Consider the following 20,544-nt stretch of genomic DNA (forward strand, 5'->3'; position numbering starts at 1 on the left):
GGGGTCGGCAGCGCTGAAACCCATTTTTAACATCCCGGGGTAGGAAAGATCCGAAGAGCTGAAAAAGGCAGTTCCCCCCCAAAATCAGACCTGCCCATCTCCCACCCTCCTCTCCTGAGCGGGGTCCAATATTCACCATCTGAGACCATTGCCCTGTAAAAAAGTCGCAGCTTTCGAACCCAGAACCAAGTCCTGACAGAAGCGGCCATCCCGGGATCCCTCATTTTCCACCCACACAGCAATTCCAAGCAGCTCCCATATGCCTGGGATTACAGAAGATGGTTTCCAGAACAGAAAAACAGGTAGATGTGATCCTCATCGCTTTCTCTGCCGGGAGTATGTATGGGTAAGTGCGCACTGCAGACTTCAATGGGTTAAATAGTAGGCCCTTTCTGCAAAGAACTCTGGGAAATGTAGTTGTGTGAGGTGGTTCTAGGGAACTCTGACACAGCATCCTTTTTGTACCGCGTTGCACAAGTTCCTTTGTAGAGGGGGAGAAATAAATCAGCATAGAAATTACTTACGTTCTATGCAGATATAACCTCTACGTGGCCTATGTATGTTGCTGATAGATGGATAAAATAGATTAGATAGGTGACAGGATGGATGGATGGATGGATGGATGGATGGATGGATAGATGGATGGATAGATGGATGGATGGATAGATGGATGGATGGATAGATGGATGGATGGATGGATGGATAGATGGATGGATGGATAGATGGATGGATAGATGGATAGATGGATGGATGGATGGATGGATAGATGGATGGATAGATGGATGGATAGATGGATAGATAGATAAGACAGATATCTGATTGGAGGTAAAAATTAGGAGACATCAGCTCCCGGCTTCTGAATCCATTTATTTTTCAGACGAAGAGCCGGTGGAAGAGAGAGAACCTGAGGATTTGGGTTTGAGGGAAGAAGAGTTGGTTTTTATATGCCGACTTTCTCTACCACTTAAGGAAGAATCAAACCGGCTTACAATCACCTTCCCTTCCCCTCCCCACAACAGACACCCTGCGAGGTAGGTGGGGCAGAGAGAGAGCTCAAAGAGAGATGTGACTAGCCCAAGGTCACCCAGCTGGCTTCATGTGGAGGAGCGGGGAAACCAACCCGGTTCACCAGATCAGAGTCCACCGCTCATGTGGAGGAGTGAGGAATCAAACCCAGTTCTCCAGATCAGAGTCCACAGCTCCAAACCACTGCTCTTAACCACTACACCACCATGCCTTGCCAGCCCAGATTGGGACCGGGGGCCCTGGCTGGCTGGATAAGAGCTCTCAAGGGGCCGGGGCCGGCCCTCGGGCCTTATATTTGACACCCCTGGACTAAAGGGAGCCTCCACATTCTAAGGCAATTTATCTCTGAATACCAATGCCAGGAGGTGACATCAGAAGGCCTCTGTGCTACTGGCCCTCCAGGGCAACTGGTTGTCTGCTGTATGAAAGAGGGTGCTGGACTACACAAGAACATAAGAAAGGCCCTGGTGGATCAGACCAAGGCCCGTCCAGTCCAGCACTCTGTTCACACAGTGGCCAACCAGGTGCCTCTCAAAAGCCCACAAGCAAGACAACTGCAGCAGCATTATCTTGCCTGTCTTCCAATGCACCTAATATAATGGGCATGCTCCTCTGATCCTGGAGAGAGTAGGTATGCATCATGACTAGCAGCCATTTGGACTAGTAGCCATGGATAGCCCCATCCTCCATAAGAACATCAGGAAAGCCATGCTGGATCAGACCAAGGCCCATCCAATCCAGCAGTCTGTTCACACAGGGGACAACCAGGTGCCTCTAGGAAGCCCACAAGCAAGACGAGTGCAGCAGCATTATCCTGCCTGCGTTCCAAAGCACCTAACAGAATAGGCATGCTCCTTTGATCCTGGAGAGAATAGGTATGTATCAAGATGGACCACGGGCATCCAACAGAGGTGCCTGCGAGTCGGTGACCAAAAACTCCATCGAGACTCTGTGCCTGCCCTTGGAATCCGCAACACGTGAGCTGCTGAAGCTCTGTGGTTTTTATATGGACGGCTCTCCTACTGACTCTCTACCAGCTGCCTGCAGATTACCCGAGGGGAGGTTCCCTGCATCACTCATTCAGAAGGGTGGCTGTGGATTGTCCCTGGCTTGTTGCAAGCCGACACCTCTCCGTGGCTTTCCCTGCGAGATGGGAGAAGAGTCACTTCAGGCCAGGCCGGCTGTCCACTGAATACCTCTTTATCTCCACTACCCTCACCCACCTCTGAGGATGCCTTCAGGCCTCCTTTGCCTACTTTTCTATTCCCCTAACCACAGCCACACACAGTTCCCTTTCTGGCCCCAGCGGCTGCCCAGCTTCTTAAACGCACATGAACACATGAAGCTTCCTTCTACTGAATCAGACCCTTGGTCCATAGAAGTCAGTATTGTCTACTCAAACCGACAGCGGCTCTCCAGGGTCTCAGGCAGAGGTCTTTCACATCACCTCCTTGCCTAGTCCCTTTAACTGGAGATGCTGGGGATCAAATCTGGGACCTTCTGCATGCCAAGCAGATGCTCTGCCACTGAGCCACAGCCCATCCCCAAAGGTTGTTGCTCAAATACTCATGAAGCTGCTTTCATTGAATCACACTGTTCGTCTGTCAAGGTCAGTTTTGACCTCTCTGACTAGCCCCAGTTTTTTTCAGAGGTCTCAGGCATCTCCCACTCCATTTAACTGGAGACGATGGGGATTGAACCTGGGACCTTCTGTCTGCAAAGCAGATACTCTCCTGCTGAACTGTGGTCCCACCCCTCTTTGCTTGTCTGGATCACCCCCCCCCCCATCCAGAGTCCCAGTAAGCCTCAAAACTTTACTAGAGTTTAAACAGGATTGAGAATGAAAAGAAGCATCTTGCGGATATCACAGACTTCTTTTCACAATGCCCCCCTTTCTCTGCTGGCCTAGAGAAACAGATTATTGTCCTGAGGAACAAAGCCGGGAGCCAGGACACCGTCGAGCCCCGCAGCGTGAGGGTGAGAAACGGCATGCGCGTGCACCAGCGCACTGCCTCTGGGCCACAGTTCAAGGCGCTGGCAATCCCTCGGGGTGTTTGCGCAGCATGATTCAATTCAATAAGACTTTACGAGCATAGCAAGCTGCGCAAGTCGTGTCAAAACGTCTACGGAGGACGGATCCCAGATCTCTCCCGTGAATGGAGAAAGAGAAAACAATTTGTCCCAGCCACGAGGAGCTAACGTTAACCCGGCTTGGAGCATAGTTTTTCTCTTGTAGTCTAACCCCCGCCTTGCCGGTTTCGGAACCAGCAGCAGACGCTTTTGAAACACCAGGTTGGGAATGAATCTCTCTCCCTCTGTGTTTAAACAAGAGGACTAGGAACCTGTTGATGTCGTCCAATCCATCGCTTGAAAATGTCAGGCGGACACCAGAGTCACATGAACGCATGACTTCATGGGTTCAGAAAAGAGCAACCAAAATGATTAGGGACTAGAGCAACTGTCCTATGGGGAGCGGATAAGACGGATAGGGCTGTTTAGCTTGGAAAGAAGGCAGATGAGGGGAGACATGATAGAGGTCTATAAAATTATGCATGGCTTGGAGAGAGTGGACAGGGAGACCTTTTTCTCCCTCTCCCATAATACTAGAACACGGGGTCATCTGCTAAAGCTGGAGGGCGAGAGATTTAAAACAGATAAAAGGAAATATTTTTTCACACAACGCATATTTAAATTGTGGAACTCCCTGCCCCAGGATGTGGTGATGGCTGCCAGCTTGGAGGGCTTTAAGAGGGGAGTGGACATATTCATGGAGGAGAGGGGTATTCATGGCTGTTAGTTAGAATGGATACTAGTCATGCTGCATACCTATTCTCTCCAGGATCAGAGGAGCAGGCCTATTATATTAGGTGCTGTGGAAGACAGGCAGGATGGTGCTGCTGCTGCAGTCGTCTTGCTTGTGGGCTTCCTGGAGGCACCTGGTTGGCCACTGTGTGAACAGACTGCTAGACTTGATGGGCCTTGGTCTGATCCAGCAGGGCCTTTCTTAGCTTCTTATGTTCATGAAGCTGCCTTCTACTGAATCAGACCCTGGGTCCATCAAAGTCAGTATTGTCTACTCAGACCGGCAGCGGCTCTCCAGGGTCTCAGGCAGGGGTCTTTCACATCACCTACTTGCCTGGTCCCTTTAAGTGGAGATGCCGGGGATTGAACCGGGGACCTTCTGCATGCCAAGCAGATGCTCTGCCACTGAGCCAGGGCCCCTCCCCAAACACAGCTCCGAGTTTTTACTTTGTACAGACGCTTGGGATAGAAGTCCTGCCTCCCTTCCAGCATATACATCCCTTTGGATAGAAATGGCTGGTGTTTAAAATTAAACTGGGTTTCTAGTTCTCAGGAGCGAATGGGCAAGACCAGAGGTGGCCACCCTTGGAAGGAAGACCAGCGGCTACCATGGCCCCCCCGCCCCCACATCTCAGTCAGGACTTTTGCAAATGGCTGTTTCCCTCGCCGTCACCCATCTGAAGACTTTGGGTCTTTGTGCTGATTACGCATGCCGTTTCCGACTGTCAGAGGTCGCCTCGCTCTCCCCCTTCCTTTCCCCCCGATTTGTCTGAATTTTCAAATTCGAGATAAAACAGGTCTCTGAAAACACGGGCAAAACGCGGGGGAAATGCAGGGGGAGAGCGAGGCGACTTTATGCGATGGGTCGGAAACGGCAGGCATAATCCAAACAAAGACCCTAAAGTCATCGGAGCGGTGACAGCGAGGGAAACAGCCATGCATAAAAGACCTCAGATTCTGAATGATTATCTTGTTATCAAGACCTTTGCTCCAAAGAGCTCCCGGTGGGATAGTCAAGAAGAAGAAGAGTTGGTTTTCATAAGCCAACTTCCTTTACCACTTAAGGAAGAATCAAACCAGCTTACAATCACCTTCCCTTCCCCATAGCTGACATCCTGTAAGGTAGGTGGGGCTGAGAGAGCTCTAAGAGAGAGGTGACTAGCCCAGCTGGCTTCGTGTGTAGGAGCGGGGAAACCAACTCAGTTCACCAGATAAGCATCCGTCGCTCATGTGGAGGAGCAGGGAATCAAACCCGATTCTCCAGATTAGAGTCCGCCGCTCCAAACCACCGCTCTTAACCACTACACCACGCTGGCTCTCAACCCCTCAGTCCCCTGTAACTACAACCCTGTGAAGGATATAAAGCTGAGAGAAAGAGACAGCAACTGGCCCAAGGTCACCCTTCCTGACCGCGTGGGGGATTTTCTCCCTGGTTCAAACTCGGCACCACACTGGCTGTGTACACATATACACCACGGCCAGCCCTTGGCAAGAGAGAAACGTACACAGCGGTGTCAGCTCGGGCCGGTCATCTGATCAGGGAGTCAGCCTGTGTGTGTGAGAGACTCATTCCGGGAGTGGTCATGACCGAGAGGAGGGCGCACCAGCCAACGCGCCACCCCTCCCGCAGCCCGGCTGCTAGCAGCCCGGCCGCACCTTTCCGTCCTTCGGAGAGCAGGGAGGAGGATCTGATCCTAAGAGAGGGCGGATTCGGCAGGGCGCTGAACAGTGGCGTGGCGTCGTGTCAGGAGTGGTGCAACCCTGAGGCACAGGAAAAGGGGGTCTGACAAGGCTGTTTAGCCTGGAGAGAAGACTGAGAGGTGATACGATAACCATCTTCAAGTCCTTGAAGGGCTGTCATATAGAGGAGGGTGCCGAGTTGTTTTCTGTTGCCTAAGGAGGTCGGACCAGAACCAACGGGTTTAAATTAAATCAAAAGAGTTTCCATCTAGACATTAGGAAGAACTTTCTAACTGTTCCTCAGTGGAACAGGCTTCCTCGGGAGGTGGGGGGCTCTCCTTCCCTGGAGGTTTTTAGATGGCCTCTGCTTAAAAAGACCCAACAAGAGATGGATTGACTCAATAAAGGAAGCCACAGCCTTCAGTTTGCAGGATCTGAGCAGGGCTGTCAAAGATAGGACATTTTGGAGGACTTTCATTCATAGGGTCGCCATGAGTCGGAAGCGACTTGACGGCACTTAACACACACACAGATGGCCATCTGTCAGCAATGCTGATTCTATGACCTCAGGCAGATGTTGAGAGGGAGGGCATCTTGGCCATCTTCTGGGCATGGAGGAGGGGTCACTGGGGGTGTGGGGGGGAGGTGGTTGTGAATTTCCTGCATTGTGCAGGGGGTTGGACTAGATGACCCTGGTGGTCCCTCCCAACGCTATGATTCTATGTTATCCTCCCCCCAACACCCCCACAGCCTTTCCAGACAAGTGTGAAGAAAGGCTCGAGATGCTAGTAGCGTCATCCCCTCTGGCTCACAGCCCAGGTGTCTGGCAGGCGGCTGCGGTATATCTTAGGATGTGGGGGTTCCACTCGACACGTGTCCGGGGGGCGGCCGGGAGCTGTCCCACCCGGATTTTGCAGCCGAGGCCCGGTTTTGCAAAAAAGGCCCCGATCTCAACCAGGCTATCTGGTCTCTCCTCGCCCTCTGGCCGAACTGACCTTCCCATGTTCTTGGGCAACCAGCGTGATGTGCCAATGAAACACACCTGAGTGGAAGTCAATTACCCTCCGCATCACTTCTCCGCATCCCCCCTCCCCTCCTCCACAACAGCCAATCGCAAGCTGGCTTGTTCTGACTCTCTCCTGATGTGTCACCGTTGACCTCAGCGGTCGGACACTAGATTGAGATTAAAAGTAGATTCCTTTGCGCCCCAAAGCACCGTTCCGTTCTGGTTCTCTACAGATCCAGGCAGCGGTCACTGCCCCGAGTATATCCTTGCGGGGAGGTGGAATCTGCCATGCCCACGTGTTTTATAACCTTATTAAGCTGTAGACTATACAAATGTCATTTGCAAGCTCGGGAGCGTGTTTAATACAACGCACGCCACCCAGGGCCAAAGGAGATACGATCTTGGCAGATGCGCCCTCCAGATCCCCCGTGTGCCAAGGGAACGGGGAATGTGGTCGCTCCTAAAGGGAGAATAAGAGGAGGAAGAAGAGTTGGTTTTTATATGCCGACTTTCTCTACCACTTAAGGGAGACCCAAAGCGGCTTACAATCACCTTCTCCTCCCCACAACAGACACCCTGTGAGGTAGGTGGGGCTGAGAGAGCTCAAAGAGAGCTGTGACTTGCCCAAGGTCACCCAGCTGGCTTTGTGTGGAGGGGCAGGGAAACAAATCCAGTTCACCAGATTAGCCTCCATCACTCATGTGGAGGAGTGGGGAATGGAACCCAGTTCTCCAGATCAGAGTCCACCTCTGCAAACCACCGCTCTTAACCACTACACCACGCTGGCTGAAGGGAAAGGGGTACTTAAGCCTTCCCACGCTCACTGATTCTTCCACGCAAAAGCCCCCCGCCCCGGCTGTTCCCCCAGCCAGACTCACTACCGGTTTCAAAAAAGGCAGCTAGGGAAGGGGGAAGTTAAAAACATCCCGGGGGGGGGGCATTTGCAGGGGGCAACTGGCAGACACCACAACCTTGTCCTGCCTGCTGATTTCCCCCCTCCCGCCAATGCCCCCCTCCACCCCTGCCCTCCTGTTCAAGAGGAAACGGACAGTGCCTCTTCCATAACGTCTCGCATCCCCACAGAAGAGGCAGACTACTGCGCAAGGTGAAAAAGTGGGCGCCGTGAAGGTTGGCGGCGCTCACGTCAGAGAGATCTGACGCGCCGGCACCTCTCTTGCTCACGCCTTGGGAGAAATGGAACCGCGCATGGCTGGAGAGATGAAACGACTATTTAAGTAGGGAGTAGGTGGAGGAGAGCTTCCCTCCACGTTGCGCCACTGTTCCCTTCCATTTAAGAGCCCGGGTGTGCCACGTCGGGATTTTCCACCTTAGAAACCACCATGGCCATTTATGCACGGGAGGCTTCGCCTTGGATTTGCCGCTCTGCAGACGCACGTTTTTCCCCATCCGAATTCTCAAAACTCAAAAATGAGCCCCCATGCAGAGTTTTGAGAATCCAGATGGGGAAAAAATGTGCACCTAGAGAGCAGCAAATCCCAGGCAAAACCTCCCATGCGTAAATGGCCCGCCTCTGCTGCCCAGGGCATAGTCACAAAGCAGCAAACCCCACAAGTCAAGGGAATTGCTGGGGCCGCAGGGAAAAGGAGATGAATTTTGGAAGTGGGAGCCCTTTATTTCTTTCTTGACTTCATTTATACCCTGACTTTCTCCCCCGTGGGAACCCAAAGCCGTTGGCATTGTCCTCTTCATTCTATCCTCACAACAACCTTGTGAGGCTGAGGTGCCTGACCGGCCCAAGGTCACCCGGCAAGTTTCCACGGCATTTCATTTGCACCCTGCGTTTCTCCCCGGCGGGGGCCCAACTCCTGTTCTCCTCCCGTCTGTTTTATACCTCACAACAGCCCTGCGAGGTCGGTTGGCTTGAGAGGGCGTGTGACCGGCCCAAGGTCACCCAGCGAGTTTCCATGGTGGAGTGGCAATTTGAATCCGGGTTTCCCAGAACCTAGCCTTACCATTTTCACGCTGCACCCTTAAAGTCCGAAGAAGAGTTTGTTTTTATATGCTGACTTTCTCTACCAGTTAAGGGAGACTCAAACCGGCTTACGATCGCCTTCCCCTTCCCCACAACAGACACCCTGTGAGGTAGGTGGGGCTGAGTCAGCTCTAAGAGAGCTGTGACTAGCCCAAGGCCACCCAGCTGGCTTCATATGTAGGAGTGGGGAAACAAATCCATTTCACCAGATTAGCCTCCACCTCACCCAGCCGGTATTTTTGAGAGGGGAACCGGCGGGCGATTGCTCTCCCATTTCATTTATCCATTTCCTTCATTCCCATCCTTCCTTCCCAGCGGGGGACCCAACATTGTTTCTGTTCGCCTCTCCTCCATTTCATCCTCGCAACAACCCGGCAAAGTAGGTTCACCTGAGAGGGTGTGGCCGGCCCAAGCTCCCATGGCAGAGTGTGAATTTGAACCCAGGTCTCCTAGTCTGACACTTTCCCCATTGCATCTCACTTAGACAGCATCCTGGAGAGAGTGTGAAGCGGTCAGATAGTGGAGGAACTCCAGTGGTGTAGCGGTTAAGAGCGGTGGTTTGGAGCGGTGGACTCTGATCTGGAGAACCGGGTTCGATCCCCACTCCTCCCACCATATGAGCGCAGAGGCTAATCTGGCGAACCGGGTTGGTTTCCCCCACTCCTCCACACGAAGCCAGCTGGGTGACCTTGGGCTAGTCACAGCTCTCTTAGAGCAGAGAAAGTCGGCATATAAAAACCGACTCGTTTTCTTCCCTTCTGTATGTTGGAGGATGCACCTCGTTCCCTCCATAACAAGAAATGCGTGGGGTGACATCTGCAAGGCAGCACCGTGCCAACTGGTATCCTCCCTCCCTCCCCCGTGTAACTCCAGCTTAGACAGGATTCCTCCTGTATCTAATCACTGCTCGCTCCTCTTTCAGCCTCGGTATTTACCCTCCCCACAGAAGGAACACTTTCTCATAGGACTCCTTATCCCCCACCCCAGCTGTAAGAAGCCCACCTGTAGATCGGATTCCCTTTTACAGGACAATACACACATAAACACCTATAGCTGCCTTACACTGAATCAGACCCTTGGTCCATCAAAGTCAGTATTGTCTACTCAGACCGACAGTGGCTCTCTGGTGTCTCAGGCAGAGGTCTTTCCCATCACCTACTTGCCTAGTCCCTTTAAATGGAGATGCGGGGGATTGAACCTTCTGCATGCAAGCAGATGCTCTACCGCTGAGCCACAGCCCCTCCTGCCCCTCCGCACCAAACCCTTTGGGTTTTGTTCGTCGCCTTTCGGACTTCACCTTGGCACGGCTCCCGAGTGACGTTATGAACCCGCTTTTAAAAGGCAAAGACATTTCATTTCTAAACCCCCAGGTTTTCGGCTGCCTGGAGGTCACACGCTTTTGCGTTGGGATCTTTGCAACCCCAGTGCGGGAGGCTGGCTGGGTTCTCCAGTTCCCTTTTTAAAAAAATATATACATTTAAAATATTGACAAGGCTGCCTTTCTGCCAAGCGACTGGGTCCCACGGCGGACGTCCCGCTCCGCTCCCAAGGTGCGCTCTACCCACATTCCAGGCCTCAGCCAGGACTTTGCAAACAAGCTTCCCCATTCATCTTTGTCTCCCACACCAGCCTCGGCCCTTCTCTTCCCAAGGAGTCTTCAGCGGTCCCTGAACAGAGTACAATTGCCCTTTAGCGAAGGATATCGAGGCCAGGCCGCGGGAGGAGGACAGATCGCCAGCTCCAGATCGTTGAACCTCACTGCCCGACCTGACTCCAGGCTGTAGGTGAGGACCGCACCTTGGCCCCTTGGATCTCTCCTGCCAGGAAGGATGCCGCCCCCTCCCACCTTTCTTAGGGCAAAAAAAAATCAGGTGCCTCGTTCCTAGGAACTGAAGCACCACGTCTTTTCACCCTTCACAGGAACATAAGAAAGGCCGTGCTGGATCAGACCCAGGGCCATCAAGTCCAGCAGTCCGTTCACACAGGGGCCCACAAGGGGCCTCCAGGAAGCCCACAAGCAAGGCGACTGCAGCAGCAGCATCCCGCCTGTGTTCCACAGCACCTAATATATTCGGCATGCTCCTCTGATCCTGGGGAGAATATGTATGCATCATGACTAGTATCCATTTTGACTAGTAGCCATGGATAGTCCCATCCTCCATAAGAACATAAGGAAAGCCCTGCTGGATCAGACCCAGGCCCATCAAGTCTAGCAGTCTGTTCACACAGGGGCCAACCAGGTGCCTCTAGGAAGCCCACAAACAAGACATTATCCTGCCTGTGTTTCACGGCACCTAATATAATGGGAATGGTCCTCTGACCCTGGAGAGAATAGCTATGCATCATGACTGATATCCATTTGGACTCGTAGCCATGGGTAGCCCCATCCTCCATAAGAGAAGCCCTGCTGGATCAGTCCATGGTCCAGCAAGTCCAGCAGTCTGTTCACACAGGGGCCAACTGGATGCCTCTAGGAAGCCCCCAAGCAAGACGACTGCAGCAGCACCATCCTGCCTGTGTTCCACAGCACCCAATATAATGGGCACGCTCCTCTGATCCTGGAGAGACTAGGGATGCATCATGAGTAGTATCCATTTGGACTAGTAGCCGTGGATAGCTCCATCCTCCATAAGAACATAAGAAAGGCCCTGCTGGGTCAGACCGAGGCCCATCAAGACCAGCAGTCTGGCCACACAGTGGCCGACCAGGTGCCTCTAGGAAGCCCACAAGCAAGACGACTGCAGCAGCACCATCCTGCCTGTGCTCCCCGGCACCTCATGTAACAGGCATGCTCCTCTGACACTGGAGAGGATAAATGTGCATCATGACTACTATTCATTTTGACTAGTGGCCATGGATAGCCCTGCTGGATCAGACCAAGGTCCATCCAGTCACCCAGGGGCCAACCTGCGTTCCACAGCACCTCATCCAATGGGCCTGCTCCTCTGATCCTGGACAGAATAGGTCTGCATCATGACCAGCGTCCATTCGGACTAGTAGCCATGGATAGCCCTCTCCTCCATGGGCATGCCCACTCCCCTCTTCAAGCCTTCCAGGTTGGCAGCCATCACTGCATCCTGGGGCAGGGAGTTCCACAGCCCCATCTCCTTCCTCTAGGGAAGGGAAGCATCCCGCCCCTCTCTTCCACCACCGGGCCGTGCCCCCCACTCTAGCCCACCCCAGGGTCCGCCTCTCCCCCCCTCCCCGCCCACGTGCCCCTTCCATAGCTCACCTCCGCCGTTCTTGTAGCAGAGGTAAGGGAAGCGCCAGACGTTGCCCAGCCCGACGGCGAAGCCCACGCAGGACATGATGAAGTCCATCTGGCGGGTCCAGGTCTCCCTCTGGGGGGGCAGGAGGGCCAGGGCCGGCCCGGGGGGCTCGGCGTCGGGGCCCTTCTCCCCGGCGGGGCCCAGGGCGAGGGGGGCCCGCCCCGTCCTCTTCTCCGGCGGCTCGGCCGACACGCTGTAGACCCCGCCGCCCTCCGACGAAGCCCCCTTGGCCATGGCGCCGGGGGGGCCCCCCGAGGGCCGCCCGCCCCCCTCCAGGCGGATCGGGGCCGCGCTGGGACGGGGGGGGGAGGGAGAGGAGGGGGTGCGGAGGAAGCCCCCTGGGCGTGGGCGGTGTGGGGGGCGTCGGGGGTCTCCGGGGGGGTCGACGGGGCGAGCGGCGGCGGCTCAGAAGCAATCCACGAAGCACTTGAAGGTCAGCCTGAAAAACCTCATGTGTTCAGCGCTGGCCGCGGGGGAAGCGGGCTCCGGGGGGCGCGGGGGGGCCGGCGGGCGGGCGAGGGGGGAGACCCCCGGGGGGCCCCTCCCGGAGGCGCGGCGGCGGGGAGCGCTCCTGCGGCGGCTGCAGCGCACACGGCCGTCGAGGCGGACTCCTGCTCGGCTGCGGCGCCTCTGCCGGCGCCTCCCTCCTGCGCCCGGACGGCTGGTGGGGGGGGGGGACCGGGGGCCGGGCCCCGTGACGTCAGCGGCCCTCCCCCTTCTCGCTCTCCCTCCCCCCTCCCCTTGTCCCCCCCCCCTCCCCGCCGTCGTCGCTGCCGCCGCGATCCCTCGCCTGCTCCGCCTTCCTCCTTCCACGCTCGGCCGCCGCAAGGAAAGGGGGGGAGGGGGGGAGAGGGGGGGAAGGGAGAGAGGGGAGGGAGGGGAGGGGGAGGGGAGGGGGAGAGGAGGGGGAGGGGAGGGGGAGGGGAGGGGGAGAGAGGGGAGGGGAGGGGGGAGAGAGGGGAGGGGAGGGGGGAGAGAGGGGAGGGGGAAGGGGGAGGGAGGGGAGGGGGGAAGGGGGAGGGAGGGGAGGGGGGAAGGGGGGAGGGAGGGGAGGGGGGGAAGGGGGAGGGAGGGGAGGGGGGAAGGGGGAGGGAGGGGAGGGAGGGGAGGGAGGGGAGGGGGAGAGAGGGGGAGGGGAGGGAGGGGAGGGGGAAGGGAGGGGAGGGGGAGAGAGGAGGGGAGAGGGGAGAGAGAGAGGGGGGAGCGAGAGGAGGGGAGAGAGGAGGGGAGAGAGAAGGGAGGGGGGAGAGAGGAGGGAAGAGAAGGGAGGGGGGAGAGAGGAGGGAAGAGAAGGGAGGGGGGAGAGAGGAGGGAAGAGAAGGGAGGGGGGAGAGAGGAGGAGGGGGAGGGAGGGGGAGAGAGGAGGGGGAGAGAAGGGAGGGGGGAGAGAGGAGGGGGGAGAGAAGGGAGGGGGGAGGGAGAGGGGAGAGGAGGGGAGAGAGTGAGAGGGGGGGCATGGCTATTGCAGCCGGAAGGGAGAGCTGCTTCCTCCCCCCCCCCGTGCACATTGCACATTGCACCTGTTCCCATAGCTCTGCACCCCCCGAGCGCGTGTCTTGTTTCTTTAGACGGCAGAAGGCAGGTTCCCGTTCTGCGCGCGGGTCTCTTTGTGTGTGTGTGTGTGAATCCCAGTGAATTCTGCTCATGGGTTGCGGGGAGGGTTGGCAGTTCCGGGTTGGGAAATTCCTGGAGATTTGGGGGGGGGGGCGTAGAGTCCGGAAAGAGCAGGGTATTGGGAAGGGAGAACTGCTTTCCCCCCCCCTTTGCACATTGCACCTGTTCCCATAGCTCTGCCTCCTCCCAGCGTGTCCATTATTTCTGCAGACTGCAGAAGGCAGGTTTCCATTCTGTGCACGGGTCTCTCTGTGTGTGAATGCCATTGCATTCTGTGCAGGCGTTGCGGGGTAGGGGGTGCCTTATGGATAGGGTTGCAACCTCCAGGGACTAGCTGGCGGTCTGGCTATTACAAGTGATCTCCAGCCGATAGAGATCAGTTCCCCTGGGGGAAATGGCTGCTTTGGCCATTGGACTCTATGGAATTGAAGTCCCTCCCCTCCCCAAACCTGCCCTCATCAGGCTCTGCCCCCAAACCTCCTGCCAGTGGCCCTACTTATGGGGGGTTGCCATTTCTGGGTTGGGAAATTCCTGGAGATTAGGGGGGTAGAGTCCGGGAAATGGTGGGTATTGGGAAGGGACCTCGGTGCAGTATAATGCCATAAATCCCACCCTACAATGCAGCCATTTTCTCCAGGTTAACAGATCTCTAGAGAACTGTTGTCATTGTGGGGGATCTCTAGGCCCCACCTGGAGGTTTGTAACCCTCTTGCACACCTAGGGTCCCGCTACAGTTTTGAGGACGCATGGGAATGCAGTTTTTGGATCGTTGCCCTTTGCGCGTTTTCTGGAGTGCAAACTGCTGCCCTGGATTGGGGTGCTTGCTTTCGGGGTCAGGCTGTAAAACCCGTCCCAATGCCTACTCGGTTGACATGTTTGGGAATAAACCCCGCCGAACTGTGTGTGATTTACACCCAAGGAAAGATGCCGATGGGGCCGCCCCATTCGCTCTCTTAACAAGGGATCCTGCCTTATAGGGGAGAGGCCATGGTTCAGTGGTAGAGCATCTGCTTGGTATGCAGAAGGTCCCAGGTTCGATCTCCGGCACCTCCAGTTAAAGAGACTAGGCAAGTAGATAATGTGAAAGACCCCTGTCTGAGACCCTGGAGAGCCGCTGCCAGTCTGAGTAGACAATACTGACTTTAATGGATCGAGGGTCTGATTCAGTAGAAGGCAGCTTCATGTGTTCATGTTCGTCCACCCCATGCCTCTCATTTTAGGGTTGCCAGCCTCCAGGTACTTTGAAGAATAAACAAAAAAGTAACATTAATGACTAAATGGAAACTCTTCAAATAATGGTTATAACAAAAAATGTATAACCAAACCACGATAGCATGTATACATTTTATCACAATGGGCAATGTGTATGCTCTTAGAGAATCACTTACGCAAGGTTACAACAAATAACATACAAATATACAAAAATTACTAACAGCAACATAGCTACAACTTTGCAAACTGCAATTGACGGGGAAGGGCTGTAGCTCAGTGGTCGAGCATCTGCTTGGCATACAGAAGGTCCCAGGTTCAATCCCCGGCGTCTCCAGTTAAAGGGACTAGGCAAGCAGGTGATGTAAAAGACCCCTGCCTGGGACCCTGGAGACCCTGGAGAGCCGTGGAGAGGGGCTGTGGCTCAGTGGTAGAGCATCTGCTTGCCATGAAGAAGGTCCCAGGTTCAATCTCCGGCGTCTCCAGTTAAAGAGACTAGGCAAGCAGGTGATGTTTAAGACCCCTGCCTGGGACCCTGGAGAGCCGTGGAGAGGGGCTGTGGCTCAGTGGTAGATCTTCTGCTTGCCATGAAGAAGGTCCCAGGTTCAATCTCCGGCGTCTCCAGTTAAAGGGACTAGGCAAGCAGGTGATGTGAAAGACCCCTGCCTAGAACCCTGGAGAGCCGTGGAGAGGGGCTGTGGCTCAGTGGTAGAGCATCTGCTTGGCATGAAGAAGGTCCCAAGTTCAATCCCCGGCATCTCCACTTAAAGGGACTAGGCAAGCAGGTGATGTGAAAGACCCCTGCCTGAGACCCTGGAGAGCCACTGCCGGTCTGAGTAGACAATACTGACTATGATGGACCAAGGGTCTGATCAGTATAAAGCAGCTTCATGTGTGTTCATTGACAAAATCCCAAAGCATACAAACGGTAACTCAATAGGTTCCAACGCTACACAAACATCCTAAATTGGGAATGGAAGCATGTAGAGAAAATCGTAGTGAGGCCAGTTAACAAAGAGAAGGGGCTCCGGTAAAAGTCCCTTTTCACTGAGGTTTCTTCGGTCCTGGTCTTCCACTCTAAGCCATAAACTAGGGCAAAATGCACACCCATGAAGTAGAAAATCCAGTGTCAGTCATTGTGAACAGACGGCATAGTAGCCTGTCGCTTTGGGACTTGGTCAATGTCAATTGCAGTTTGCAAAGTTGTGAACCCATGAAGCTGCTATGTTGCTGTTGGTAATGTTTGTATATTATGTTGTAACCTTGCATAACAGCAAGGATGATTCTCTTAGAACATGTATTGCACATTGTGATAAAATGTATATACACAGTCGTGGTTTGGTTATACATTTATTGTTATAAGCATTGTTTGAACAGTTTCCAGTTAGTCATTAGTGCTACTTTTCTGTACAACCTCCAGGTACTGGCTGGAGATCTCCTGCTGTTACAACTGATCTCCAGCCGATAGAGATCAGTTCCCCTGGAGAAAATGGCCACTTTGGCAATTGGGCTCTATGGTATTGAAGCCCCTCCCCAAACCCTGCCCTCCTCAGGCTCCGCCCCAAAAAAACTCCCGCCAGTGGTGAAAAGGGACCTGGCAACCCTATCCCATTTCCTGCCTGAGGTTGCGAACTCCAGCTTGGGAAATTCCTGGAGATTTGATGGAACCTGAGGAAGGCGGGGCTTTGGCGAGGGGAGGGACCTCAGTGGGACTCAATGCTATAGAGACCACCCTCCAAAGCACCCAGGGGAGACTTGGAGGGGTCTCTATAGCATCTGAGACCACCTTGCTGACCCCTCCCCTCGCCAAAGCCCGCCTTCCTCAGGCCTTCCACCTCCAAATCTCCAGGAATTTCCCAAGCCTGGAAAGGCAACCCTATATCCTGCATCGCCCTCCCAGCCAGACATGAGAGAATGCGCTCTACGTATGCTCAGTGGCGCTCCTTTTTCATGCCTTTCACAGCACAAAGGGTCTGGGCTTTCATCCCGGTGAGCCCGGTTCAGCAGAGCCCTGCGGTGGAGTCAGAATCCCTTTGGAGTCCGGCTGCTTCCTCTGTAGGGTTGCCAACCTCCAGGTACTCAGCAAACTTGAGTATCCTACAGCACGCTAACCTTTGTTTACCAAACCTCCAGGTACTAGCTGGAGATCTCCTGCTATTACAACTGATCTCCAGCTGATAGAGGTCAGTTCACCTAGAGAAAATGGCCGCTTTGGCAATTGGACTCTATGGCATTGAAGCCCCTCCCCAAACCCCACCTTCCTCAGGCTCTCACCAAAAAACTTCCGCCAGTGGTGAAGAGGGACCTGGCAACCCTATTCCTATGCTTTCCAACCTCCAGTTGGGGCCTGGAGATCTGGACTACAGGACTATGAAGATCAATTCCCCTGAAGACAATAGCTGATTCGGAGGGTAAATTATGGCATTATGCCCTGCTGAGGTCCCTCCCTCCCCCCGTACCCACGCTCCACCCCCAAATATCCAACAATTTTCCAACCCAGAGTTCGCAACCCGGCTGCTTCTTCCTGCCAGCCTGCCTGCCACATGAGAGGGAGGGTGTCTTGGCCATCTTCTGGGCATGGAATAGGGGTCACTAGGGGTGGGGGGTGGGGGGAGGTAGTTGTGAGTTTCCTGCATTGTGCAGGGGGTTGGACTAGATGACCCTGGTGGTCCCTTACAACTCTATGACTATGATTCACTCCAGGCCTCAACGGCTGTTCCTGATTCCTCCCGCCGCCTGGGTTTCTATTTCCTGATATGGGAGGAGAAAGAAACATTTATTAGACTCGGGCTAGGAGGACTGTCAACCGATCAGAAACCAAAAACAAAACACCTTGTCTTGGCCAAGTTGGGATGGGGTGGGGGAGCTGTTTTTTCGCCTCTGGGCCAGAAGCCAAAAACACTGTAAAAGCCTGATCTTGAGGCTGGGTGCCAGAATTGTATGGTTTATTTTTTTGAGGAAACAGTAGTGGCATTTTCCCTGAGTGCACCTGCTTGAGAGCCGGTGTGGTGCAGTGTAGTGGTTAAGAGCAGTGGTTTGGAACTGTGGACTCTGATCTGGAGAACCAGGTTTGATCCCCCACTCCTCCACATGAGCGGCGGAGGCTAATCTGGTGGACTGGATTTGTTTCCCCACTCCTACACACGAAGCCAGGTGGGTGACCTTGAGCAAGTCACATTCTCTCAGCCCCACCGACCTCACAGGGTGTCTGTTGTGTGGGGAGGGGAAGGGAAGGGAACGTGATTGTAAGCCAGTTTGAGTCTCCCTTAAGTGGTAGAGAAAGTCAGCATATAAAAACCAACTCTTCTTCTTCTTCCTCTTCCTCCTCTTCCTCCTCCTCCTCGTCTTGAAGACCGAAATAATCAGAATGAAATTAATACTGATTGTCAAGACCCAATTCTAGGTTTCAAATTTGAATCCCAGCTCAATCGGCAATTCCTTTTTTAAAAGGGGTGTGTGGGTGGACAGAGGCAAACTTCAGTTCAAGAAGGCCGGGGCATTGAAATGAAAGACGGTATGCATCTCTGGGGCACTAGTTGGTCGCAAATCTCTTCCTCCCCGCCCCAGGAATGATTTGGATCACGCTCTAAGGTGTCATCTCCTCTGAGCATAAGATCTCGGAATGAAATGTGCTACTACGACATAGTTTATGGCATGATTTCTCTGAAATGCAACCAGCTGCTTGAAGCCTAAACTCCCTTGCAGGGGGGGCGGGGGAGAGGGAAAATTGATCCCAATGCTAGATCTGAAATTCGAGATCTGAAATGAGGCCGCTCCAACACTGGCCTTTACCGGTGAAAGAGCGTCAGGGTAATTGTCCTTCCTGAAGTGATCTTTGGTTCAATACCTGGCTGGCACCGTCCTTTCCTCCGGTCCTTTGCCCAGCGCCGGCCTTCAGGGCGAGACAAGTGACCGCACAAGCCGGCACCCTCCTGAAATAAACAGGATTGGCCTCTTAACCCAGCCTGGCAGAGATTGCTTTAAAAAAAGAACCCAAGCTCAGGCACCTGATGCCAGGGAAGGGTGCCAGCTGGGCAGGATGAGTCCCTCGCTATCTGTAGGGTGGGGAAGCTTCATCACAATTTGGGGGGGGGGTTGTACTGCCATTCCTCCCGTCTCCTAGAAGCTGGAAATACAAGGTTGCCAACTGATCGGAACTATGAAAGCCTGGCAGAGGTTTTTATGGGGTGAGGGGTGTTTTGGGCTGTCCCCACATTGGGACTCCATTAAAAAACAACTTGCTTATGTCCCAGAAACTCTGGCTCTTACCCCTGCACCACCCCCAATATCCTGCTTTCCCCCCCAGGGAGGACTCAAAGCTGCTTAGAACATCGTTCTCCCTTCTCACGACAACAACCTTGTGAGGTCGGCCAAATTGAGTGATTATGAGGGGCCCGAGGTCACCCAGCAAGCTTCCATGGTACAAGTGGGGATTTGAATCTGGGTCTTCCAGGATCCTAGTCCGAAACTCTCCACTATGCCATGCCGGCTCTCCTAGGCTTCTAACAATGACAACTTCTTTTACCCATGTCACATGAACACATGAAGCTGCCTTCTACTGGATCAGACCCTCGGTCCATCAAAGTCAGTATTGCCTACTTAGACTGGCAGAAGCTCCCCAGATTCTCAGGCTGAGGCCTTTTACATCACCTACTTGCCTAGTCTCTTTAACTGGAGATGCTGGGGATTGAACCTGGGACCTTCTGCATGCCAAGCAGATGCTCGACCACTGAGCCACAGTTCCTCCCCATTTCCCGTCTCCGATCTCCTATTTGGTCAACATGCCGATTGCAAACTCCTCACATCTACTTGTGTGACTAGGGTTGCCAACTCCAGGTTCAGAAATACCTGGAGATTTGAGGGTGGAGCCTGGGAGAGTGGGTTTTAGGGCAGAGAGGGACCTCGGCAGGGTATAATGCCGTGCAGTCTGCCTTCCAAACCAGCCATTTTCTCCGGGGGAAGGGGAATAAATATTCATAGAATCATAGAGTTGGAAGGGACCACCAGGGTCATCTAGTCCAACCCCCTGCACAATGCAGGAAATTCACAACTACCTCCCCCCCACACACACACAGTGACCCCCCACTCCATGCCCAGAAGATGGCCAAGATGCCCTCCCTCTCACAATCTGCCTAAGGACACAGAATCAGCATTGCTGACAGATGGCCATCTAGCCTCTGCTTCAAAACCTCCAGGGAAGGAGAGCTTACCACCTCCTGAGGAAGCCTGTTCCACTGGGGAACTGCTCTAACTGTTAGAAAATTCTTCCTAGTGTCTAGACGGAAACTCTTTTGATTTAATTTCAACCCGTTGGTTCTGGTCCGACTTTCTGGGGCAACAGAAAACAACTCGGCACCATCCTCCCTATGACAGCCCTTCAAGTACTTGAAGATGGTTATCATCTCCCCTCTCAGTCTTCTCCTCTTCAGGCTAAACATCCCCAGCTCCTTCAACCTTTCCTCATAGGACTTGGTCTCCAGACCCCTCACCATCCTAGTTGCCCTCCTCTGGACACGTTCCATACTTGAATTCTGTCTCATTTTAATTTTATCTCGGGTATATCTCCAAGGTATCAGCACTCATATCTGTCCCGAATACTTTGCCTACGTGGGACAGAGCTACAAAGGTTTTTCTGGTGGCGGATTTATCCTGACTGGACACACTGTTTGAGAAAATATACCTCTAGCCTATTTTTCAATATATCTTGAGGACTGTGAAAGGAATACTTCTATCGGAGCCGAAGATTCAAGCTTGTCTACTTCTTTTTAATGTAACTCCAAACAAACAAATACATAAATAAGCGATTTATGTAATCTGGAGATCAGGTGTTATTCCAAGAAATCTCCATCCCCTACCTGGAGGCTGGAAACCCTATCTGTGACTCTACATTGGTAATGTGGAGCTAAACGATACCCATAAACTATACTCATAAAAAGAGATGCCCC

At 53.8% G+C, this 20,544-nt stretch overlaps 1 protein-coding gene across 2 annotated transcripts in view; it reads right to left on the reverse strand.

Moving 5' to 3' along the window:
• The window catches only part of SLC6A8 (solute carrier family 6 member 8), a 38,074-nt gene extending 26,173 nt beyond the window's left edge, over positions 1 to 11,901 (reverse strand). The window contains exon 1 of one of the 2 annotated variants that reach the window (XM_056848824.1): positions 11,740 to 11,901. In XM_056848824.1, coding sequence (XP_056704802.1) covers positions 11,740 to 11,827 — 88 coding nt within the window. In that variant the 5' untranslated portion in view covers positions 11,828 to 11,901. The remainder of the gene's footprint in view (positions 1 to 11,739) is intronic. The other variant, XM_056848898.1, reaches the window with a different exon arrangement.
• Between the last annotated feature and the right edge of the window lie 8,643 nt (positions 11,902 to 20,544).

Source organism: Euleptes europaea, chromosome 1 (assembly GCF_029931775.1).
Source record: "Euleptes europaea isolate rEulEur1 chromosome 1, rEulEur1.hap1, whole genome shotgun sequence".
In the NCBI taxonomy this organism is placed as follows: domain Eukaryota; kingdom Metazoa; phylum Chordata; class Lepidosauria; order Squamata; family Sphaerodactylidae; genus Euleptes; species Euleptes europaea.